Raw genomic sequence first — 9,389 nt, 5'->3', positions numbered from 1 at the left:
AACAGGGTAGGAGCCCTTTTTTGGAGTTTAGGGAGGCAAGCATTAACATGCCGTGTAGGCCTTTTTGGTATTTATTTCTCTAGTGTGGGCTTGTTTTGCTACGTAGATATACGTATACTTGGGTGGATACACGGTGTTCCTTCTCTGCCTCTCTTTTCCATCGGCAGCCGACGAGGGATCTGTTTCTTGTGCGATGGCGTTTTCACCAAGTGCAAGGGGACAAAATGTGGAGAGGGGCGGAGCTGCGTTGTATGAATTGCGGCAAAGAAAGGAAGGCACTGAGAGGAGGAATTGCTCTGCTACCTCATCGTGGAGTCGTTATTGGAATAGGAGGAGAGGAGCGTGTTGATGAGGGGTTGTACTCCACAGTTGTGAACGACATGCAAGTGCAACATATGGGGAGTTGAGGGAAGCTGCGCTCTTTTTCAAGAAGCAAAGCTGACATAATTGAAAGCGGTGATTAGTAGGAGGTTGTGAAGAGGGTGTTCGCGAGGAAAGCTAGCTATCTAACTTGATAAACATTTTAATAAAACGAATATATATATTTTTCGATTCTTCCTTATTAATTGTTGGAGGATCGCGGGTTGAGGAGTCAAGAAACCGAGAACTTCAAGACGGAATTTTTTTATTTTTATTTTTAGTTTTCATTACTTCACTCACCCTCTTTTTTCGATTTCCACCTCGCGGCGGGGTCTTCTGGCTGGAAGTCCCCAAAATCCAGCACGCCTTAAGTAATAAATGTTTTAATTCTAACAAGGCGTAACGTGCCACGAGGGTGGCCATCAGAATACATAAATTTATTTAATTGGAGCAGACATTGAGGAAGTGGCGATCCCACTGCCTTTTTATTTACCCCCTTCTCATTCTCGTATTTTGTTTATATTTAATTTCAGGATCCGGCCAGCGGCCCAGGCGAATACCCTAAAAGCACTGGTCTTTAATTTGCGAGTGTTAATTGTTTTCATCTTTGGGGAAGTGTGTGTGAGGGTCAGGCCAAATATTTTTTGATTAAACAACATGTTTGAAAACATTCTTTTCCCATTTATTTTTTTGTTTTGTTTTCCTCCCCGTCTGTTGGTAATGATGAGGCGCGCCTCGGGAGGACCCACACAAAACACTTTGCCCCACGCGGGGAGGGCGGTGTGCTGGGCGTTTCCAGCACCTCTTTTTTCGTTAGTGTATGAGCCGAGTTGAGGCGCCTCTGGAGGGTGTCGTGTCGTGCATTTTTTGCTGTTGTTTTTTTTTCTTGCATGACGCGCCGCGCTGACGGCACGATTCTTCTCTCTTGTTTTTCTTCTTTTGGTTACGGTGAGGGCAGGGTGTAGGTTATTGCTTTGGATGCGCCGTCGGGAGGCACGCGCGAGGCGGTTTCTTGTTGACCGGCACTCCGTTTGGGGGTGCGGCGGTCTCTCATTCCACACTGGCGACCACGGCGTCGCAGAGGGGCGCGGGGCGGCGCCTCCCCACATCACCATGCTGTGCTGAAGCCCCAGCAGCGGGACGACTGGTCGCGACGGCATGTGTTTTGGCGGGCCCTCCACTGAGCCCCGCCACCAGCGCAAACGACACGTCGTTGGAGGGACCGGCCAACGGGCTGAGAGTGCCCACACGGCGTTTTTGTTTGTGCGACCGAAATACGGTGCGGCGGGTGGACTGGCACGTGGTCGGGGTCTTTTGGGGCCGAAGGGGGGAGCCGTGGGGTCGGGAGGCCCAAGATACCCTCGAGGGGCTGCAGTCGAAAAAATCTCCCGTCCAATGAGTGAACGCAAGGTTGACAACCTCTTTTCTTGCGGATGCCGGCGAATCTCTTGGTGGGAGCATCTTTGTGGGTTAACGCCTTCATCCCGTTTATTTCCGGGTCGTTGCGCGTGGACCGATAGGAACACGGCGTGACATTATTATTATTATTATTATTCTGGGGTCGCTTCTCTCCATAGATGCATATATATATGAGAGGGTCGCTTTGATCTGCGTGGTGTTTTCTAGGTGATATTGTCTGTGGTCATTTTTTCGCTTAGCCGTTGCTACTTGGATTTCCCCAAACCAAAGTGGCAAGTGTTTCTCTGTGATGTGTGTGTCTTTGCTTCTTGCAACTTTTGCGTGGTACGTTTCAAGGAGATAACGAGGCTTCAGCTTTTTAGTGCCGAACTGTGTTTGTTACTGGATTAAGAAAAAGGGAAAAAAGGGAGAAGGGGTTGTTTTGGGGCCAACATTGTCTTCTTTTTCTGCCATTTTGGGTGCAGGTGGCAGACCCGATCCATTACTCACCATCCTGTGCCCCTGCATACAGACACACGTATAGAAGTAGATGGAGCGAGGGGGAGGGGTGGGGGGTGTTATTGACAAGTGGGTCTCGGAGTTGGGTGCTGTCGTGGCTGCTCATTTTGCCCACGACCCGTTGCCGCGTGCTCTCCCGTCGCTTTTTTCGCAACTTCAGTCACATTCCCCTCCGCAGGCGCGGCGGCTTTTCGCGGCGGTTGATGCTGATGGTGCGTCAGTGGTGGCGGAGGCAACAAGGGTGGCAACACCCGGTGGTGGAGATGCGTTGGTGCGGTCCGTCGCGGTGTACCCGGCCGTGGCGGCGGACGAAGTTGCGGCGGCGCGTGGAGTTTGCGGCGGCGAGGGCAGGGCCCGCGTCACACATGTCACTTCGGAGACGAGTGGCGGCATCACAGCAAAACCGGCGCTGCCATCATCATTTTCCCCATTCACATCGCCGACACTGTCAGAGGTCAAGACGCAGATGCTTGATGTCACAGAAAGATTGCGGCAAGCACAGAGGCGGCGCGACGACCTAATATTGCAGGAGGACGAGGAGCATGATGTGACACCAGCCATTCTCGAGACCGACCGAGTCGTTGCTGAGTTGGAGGCGCAATTTCTTCGTTTGCGACAAATACAGGCGGCGTTGCTTCAGCGTCCTCCACCAAGTGACTGCAGCAGTCCCGTTTCCAACATGGGTGGACGCGTTTCATGCGCTTCGGCCTCTTCCGCTGCGGCTGCGTTTTCTACAACGAATACGCCTAAAATGTTCACAACCACACCGGGAGCTGCTTCTGCCTGTTTCAGTTATGTGAATGCGTCATTACCTATTCTTGATCGGAGTGGTGGCGCGTTTGATATGACCAGCGTTGCCCCCGACGCAGTTGCTATGAGGGCGCAACGCCTCGTTCAGTTGGCGTGCGCTGCGGGAGAAGAGAGGGAGAGGAACACAAATGTCATGCTTCACCCTGAACTGCGGGAGGGGAAAATACATGAGTCACGGCTCCCCACGGAAAGCGCGCGTCATCGTTTCAGTTGGGAGACGTACGAGCAGGAGTCATCCCACCTGCAGCAGCGGAGCTCCCCTACCAGGGCCTCTGCTGAGCTTCCGGTAAATTATGTTAACCGCTACAGTGGGGAAAATTTTAGCTGGTCGGCGGATTTGCGACGGACCATGATCGATGTGTTTGGCCTTCATCAGTACCGATTTTTGCAGCTGGAGATAATGAATGCATGCATGGATGGCCGTGACGCGTTTGTGTTGCTTCCAACAGGAGGAGGCAAGTCACTTTGCTATCAACTCCCTGCACTGATGCCAAACCCGGCGCAGGTGACCATTGTAATCTCCCCTCTTATCTCTCTCATTCAAGACCAAGTTTACGCCCTCATCGCAAACGACATTCCCGCAATAGCGTTGACGGGTCAGACGTCAGACGCACCGCGGCGGGCCCTCTTTGCGGAGTGGGCATCGGGACGTATTGTCCATACATTGGTTTACGTCACCCCGGAGTATTTTGGAAGAAGCGACCACTTTGTGCAGTGTCTTGTGCACCTCGCCAGCCGTGGCCTGTTGAGCCGCTTCGTCGTGGACGAGGCCCATTGCGTCTCTCAGTGGGGCCATGACTTCCGGCCCGACTACCGTAAGCTGGCCATATTGAAGCAGCACTTTCCCGCCATACCCATATCCGCACTTACAGCAACGGCGACAGACATGGTACAGCAGGACATTATCAGCACACTGAGACTGCAGGATGCGTTGGTCTTTAAGGGCTCCTTTAATCGTCAGAACCTTTCTTACTCCGTCCGGAAGGTGGGACGCTCTGTTGGTCAAGTTGTGGTGGACCTCATCAAGCACCGCTTTCCCCCGCGCTCTTGCGGCATTGTCTATTGTCTTTCGCGAAAAGATTGCGAAAATATGGCTGCAGAGCTTGTTGGAGCAGGGATACGCGCTTCGTACTACCACGCCGAAGCGAGTGGGAAAAACGAGAAGCAGGAGAGATGGACAAAGGATGAACTACAGGTCATCTGCGCCACGATTGCCTTTGGGATGGGGATCAACAAGCCGGATGTGCGTTTTGTTATTCATGCAGCGATGCCAAAGTCCATCGAGGGCTACTACCAAGAGAGCGGGCGTGCGGGACGAGATGGGCTGCTCTCTGAATGCATCCTACTGTGTTCACCAAGTGACAAACAGCGGCATGAGCAGATGATATATGGCAGCAACGACTGGAAGACCTCCATGTCCTCCCTGTATCGCATGTTGGCGTACACTATGAATGATGTGCACTGCCGCCGGATGCAGCAGCTTGGGTATTTTGGCGAAGATATGGACGAGCACTACTGCCTGAAACAGCCTGAGGGATCTGTGGCGACATGTGACAACTGCGCGAGTAAGAGGAGTGATCGCTGGGAAACAGGAGAGTTGGACGTTTCTGCGATCGTGATTGATTTGTTCAACATTATTGTGCACCTCGGCTCTCTCACATCGAAGCAACTGATCGGTGTTTACCGCGGCACGGCAGATGTAGGCAAAGCTGTTGAGACCCGCATGCGGCAGGCGGGTGCACCACCAGAATACAAGCTAGGCGCGCGTCACACGAAGTTCATTTTGGAGCGTGTCGTGCTTGAGGCTCTTCTTCTTGGAATCTTCAAGGAGCGACTTGAACGGGTGACGGACTTTGTCACGTGCGCGTATCTTGAGGCGGGCGAGGGCGTAGGCATCAAGGTATACCACGATGTGCAGAGCGGCAGACGTCGCATCGTGCTTGCAGTGCGCGGGGAGAGTGCGGCGGCGGCACCGCGGGAGGCGCTTCAAGCCGCCATGAAAGCAACAAGTGGCAGAGAATGCGGGACCTGTGAGACGGCTGCCCCAGGATCAAAATGTAAACGGAAACGCGGTGTGACTGCGGCAACTTCCGCCAAGACTACGCATTTGGCTGTGGAAAGGAATCAGCGGCAGACTGTGAAGGGTAAAGGGCGGCGGAGAGAAATCAAGGGGGGTGTTATATTGACGGAGTGTGAGCATTCATCATCATCATCGGTGTCTTCGTCATCTATCTCGCCCTCCAACGACTCGCTTGTGGGGTTTGTGACTGAGGGATCATCTGTCACCTCCCTGTCATCACGCTCCCCGCCTTGCAGGAAACTTTGCCGTCGTCACCACTCACACCGGTCACTGTCATCGTACGCTGCGGGGGAAAGCGAAGTGCATTTGACAACAAGCAGCGCAACTGCGCTCTCACTCTCGGCTGAGACGCCACGGAAGGCGGTGGTACCGGTGTCCGCCGCGCGGTTGCGGCAGCTTGAGGCAGATCTCCTCACCCAGATGGAGGCGCTCGTGCAGTCCCTCGCGGAGCGCTCAGAGGGCGGGAGGCGGTACAACGTCATGCCAAAGAAAACAATGCAGATGCTCGTGGCGACGCTGGCTGAGCCCGGCTGGGGCTCCGTATCACAGCTGGGTGACCTGGAAGGCCTCGGTAAAAACAAGGTGAGGAAGTTTGGCGCGGATATATTGCGTCTGTACCGGCAGTTCCGGCATGAGCACATTGGCGATGTGAGCGAGCTCACATTGGTGGAGGAGGAGATGCTTCGGCAAACAACAACTGTCATTGCCAACCGTCATCGGCTTTCGCGCGGAGACACACACGCTGGACAAATTATCGAAGATAAAGACACCCCAGTGAAGACACATGGCTCTGGATTTCCTGCGCCTCCGCAAGGAATCCGTTTGCTATTGGACTCCGATGGCACGCCACGAAAGTCGACGCATCCAACCACAACACCCACCACCACTACCGCGGCAGCAGCAGATGCCACAATGTTGGCGGTGTCTGCTCCGCTGACAACTCCTGCAACAGGCCATGCACTACCAAAAAAGACATTGTTTAAAGTTCCGAATGGGACTCCGATTGGAAGTGTGCTACCGGAAGCGCCATCGCCAAGACGCCAACAGATGCAGCAACAGCAGGCGCAAATATTCACTGTGCCTGAGAGCCCGATGCCGCCATGCAGTGCCTGCACCACGCACGATCCGACGGTATTGCACCCACCAACCGTTCTTACTTTCTTGAGGCCGGTGCTGCAACAAACCGCCGATTCCTTGGTGCTGTTCCCTGCGCCCCAGCAGCAGCAGCGCGTGGTGCATCCAGCCATTGACCAGGAAGTGCTGGGGGCAACTCCGATGCCCTCTCAGGTGGAGCCTGTTCTCCTTGCACAGCACCCAGCGGTGGACTTGATGGGCGTCGACTATTTGCTGCGGATGTGCGAAGAGTCTAACGCCCGCACGCCGCTGCGCCCGTCCGTTGGCGCCAATTCAAATGCGGCTGTCCACGACCACGTCAACCGTGCCGGCGGCGCCGAGATTATCACAGTGGACTCGGGGGACGACGACGAGGGGAGGTGATGGGTGCCGCCTTGCCTGGCGAGGGAAGCGAGGGCCGAACAGAACCGACAGGGGTGTTGTGAGGGCGCCGGAGGGGAGAAAAGGTTGTTAACGAGAGCCGTCGTTGCTTGTCACTTTTGGGCATCTTTTCTTTCTTTTCTTCTGTTCTTTTCATTGATTCTGCTGGCCTCGCAGCTTCTTTGTTTGGAGCGCGAAGCCAGCGAGGAAAAGGACGGCAGGAGCAGGGATCATCTGGTCGTTAAGGTGGCGCGAAGCATGATCAAGGCCGTCATCATCATCAACACGGCGGGGAAGATCCGTCTGCTGAACGTGTATGAAAAGGACATTCCACTGGGCGTCCAGCAGGAGCTAGTGCGCCGCATTCATCGCCTCATCTCGCGGCGCAGCGCCGATCTTTGCAACTTTGTGGACAACTTCCGCGACTGGCCCACCCCCGATACCCGTGTGGTGTACCGCCACTACGCCACGCTTTGCTTTGTATTCATTGTGGACAGCAGCGAGTCCCAGCTGGCGATACTCGATCTTATCCAGGTGTTAGTGGAGGCGCTTGACCGCACCTTCGAAAACGTGTGTGAACTAGATCTGATTTTCCACTCGGACAGGGTACAGCTGTTGCTCATGGAAATGGTGATGGGCGGCATGGTTCTGGAGACATCGCGTGAGGAGATACTTCGGGCAAACACCGAGATGCAGCGGATCGGAAGCTCCAAGGCAGGCACTGGAGCGGCCGCAGTGACCGGCTACCACTAGCGATCGGACGCCCTTCATTTGCTGCTGTGTTCTCTTTGCTTCCCTCTGTCTGTGTGGAGGGGGCCGTGCGGTTGTGTGCATGTGTGTGTGTGTGTGTTTGTGTGTCCCCTTGTTGCTCCACGGTTTAGCCCTTTTCTTTTAGGCTGCAGCGCCGGATCGAGGGTGGCTCCGCCGGTTCTAGCGTCTTACTACCTTTTTTTTCTTTGCGCTTTTTTCCTTCATTTTGATGCCCGCAGGTGGCAGTGGCATCGGACAGGGATTGTGCAGCAGTAGGGGGACGTGAAAACTAGAGGGGTGTGGCAGTTGGGACAGGGGTGTGGGACGGGAGCAAGGCAAGGGTGCGGAGGAGCAGGGAGGGAACATGGCCGCCGCTTTCGCTGAGAGCCTTCAGAGAGAAGTTGACACGGCGATACGGGAGGCTGCGAGCCACCGAGGAGGCCTGCGGCGACGTGTGGCCGCTGCGTGTGACCGCATCCGCCAGCAGCAGGCGCTTGCGCGTGCGGAGGCCCTCACGCCATTGTTCCGTGCCGATCTCTTGCGGCGTGGCAGGGCCATTCAGAAGAACCGCGCCCGCCTGATGCAGGCACTAAAGCGGTTTGCACGTGTGCTTCCATCCGGTGATCTTTGCGAATCGAGCGGCCTTTCCAATGTGGTGGTGGTTTTTCGCGTTGCGCAGGAGGCGCTACGGGTGGAGGAGGAGCTGGCGTACTGGCGGCAGCCGCTGCCCTGCGAGGAGGCGTGGTGTGCAGTGTGCACTGCTGTGCGTGAAGGCGGCTACCGCGCGGATGCACCCTTACAGCTTCCAGCGGCCACCGAGCAGCAACAACACCGGCGGAAGGAGCGGCAGGAGGCGGCGCTGGAGCATCTGCTTTTTCCGGTCTGCACGAACGTTGGGTCGGGAGAGGAGGAGGAGACGGCAGCAGCGGCAGCGGCAGCGCCTGCCATTCCGTGGATCGCGCTCCCGTGTTTCTGCACTGTGACACATTTCTGTCGCCACGAACAGGTGCCCGTGGTGGCGGCAGCGGCGAAAGGCAACAGCGGCAGCCAGCCGGTGAATCCCGGCGCGAGTGGGGAGGAAGACGATGCGATGCACGATGAGATGGCGGAGGCGGAGAGGGGCGTCTCGAGCGACGGCAGGGTTACGCAGATGGTTCTAGATGCCACGGCAGCACACCTTGGCCGTCTTGGTGTGCGAGCAGGCGATTGCAGTAGCAGCGGGGAGGATGAGGAGGCGGCAGAGTCCGCGTTGGAGGAGGTACGGCTGCGGGTGTCCCTGGAGGTCGCGGCGAGAGTCACTGCGTGCAGGCATGCCGTGGAGTCGCTTGCGGCGGGCGAAGATGGGATGCTTTTGGACGGCGTGACGACAGTGACTGCGGCTGCGCCCCTTGCGGTGCCCGTCATGGCGCTTGTTCTACCGCCGACGGAGCAACTTTTTTTTTGCATTGCGTACACCATTGGCGCAGCAATTCTGCGGGATGAACAGAACGAGCGACGTGCGGCTGCCACCACGAGTGGTACTGCCATTGTTGTCGATGATGATGATGATGATGGTGGCGGTTGGAAGGGCGAGTGGGGACGGTGGATGCGGCAGGAAAGCTGCATTGGCGGTGCTGACAACGCACCCGTTGGTCCCCGCCTGCTGCGATATCTGCTGGAATACGTCTTTTGTCCCGCTGAGTGTGAGAGCCAACGGAAGGGCGCTGCGGCACTTGTGCGGCCGAGCACGGTGCGGCGGTGGCTGGAGCTCGCGTTGGGCAGCGTGCCCGACAAGGACGGCGCCATGGATGCCATGATGACTCTCTACATGAATCGACGCTGAGACGCGTGTTGTTGTTTTTCATTCATGGTAGGTGCGAGGGTTGAAGGTGTCGGGTAATAATAAGAGGCACAATTGCGTGTGGGTGTCGGTGGGGAGGGAGTTATTGCACCTTTTTATTTTATTTTTGCAAATATTCTTTTTCCTGCTCTTCCACGT

At 55.9% G+C, this 9,389-nt stretch overlaps 3 protein-coding genes across 3 annotated transcripts, besides 7 other annotated features; all 3 read left to right on the top strand.

The window, feature by feature from the left end:
- Positions 1-5,988: a sequence feature (heterozygous, non-Esmeraldo-like haplotype).
- Positions 466-912: a mobile genetic element.
- Positions 619-640: a sequence feature (AT_rich).
- Positions 1,895-1,915: a microsatellite.
- On the top strand, positions 2,309-6,664 carry Tc00.1047053507989.40 (ATP-dependent DEAD/H DNA helicase recQ, putative; the record flags this gene model as incomplete). Its single annotated transcript, XM_800887.1, has 1 exon — positions 2,309-6,664. The coding sequence occupies one exon, from the start codon at positions 2,309-2,311 to the stop codon at positions 6,662-6,664; it is 4,356 nt and encodes a 1,451-aa protein (XP_805980.1).
- Positions 5,989-6,826: a sequence feature (haploid, Esmeraldo-like haplotype).
- Positions 6,827-9,389: a sequence feature (areas not merged during assembly with more than two copies in the genome that could not be assigned to a particular haplotype).
- Tc00.1047053507989.20 (sigma-adaptin 3, putative) lies at positions 6,920-7,414 on the top strand (the record flags this gene model as incomplete). The annotated part of the gene is made up of 1 exon (XM_800886.1): positions 6,920-7,414. The coding sequence occupies one exon, from the start codon at positions 6,920-6,922 to the stop codon at positions 7,412-7,414; it is 495 nt and encodes a 164-aa protein (XP_805979.1).
- Positions 7,487-7,519: a microsatellite.
- Positions 7,776-9,233, top strand: Tc00.1047053507989.10 (hypothetical protein, conserved; the record flags this gene model as incomplete). The annotated part of the gene is made up of 1 exon (XM_800885.1): positions 7,776-9,233. One exon carries the CDS (start codon positions 7,776-7,778, stop codon positions 9,231-9,233), a length of 1,458 nt encoding a protein of 485 aa, XP_805978.1.

Source organism: Trypanosoma cruzi, genomic scaffold (genome assembly GCF_000209065.1).
Source record: "Trypanosoma cruzi strain CL Brener 1047053516593 genomic scaffold, whole genome shotgun sequence".
Taxonomy (NCBI): Eukaryota; Euglenozoa; class Kinetoplastea; order Trypanosomatida; family Trypanosomatidae; genus Trypanosoma; species Trypanosoma cruzi.
This window is presented reverse-complemented; position numbering and strand designations above follow the sequence as displayed.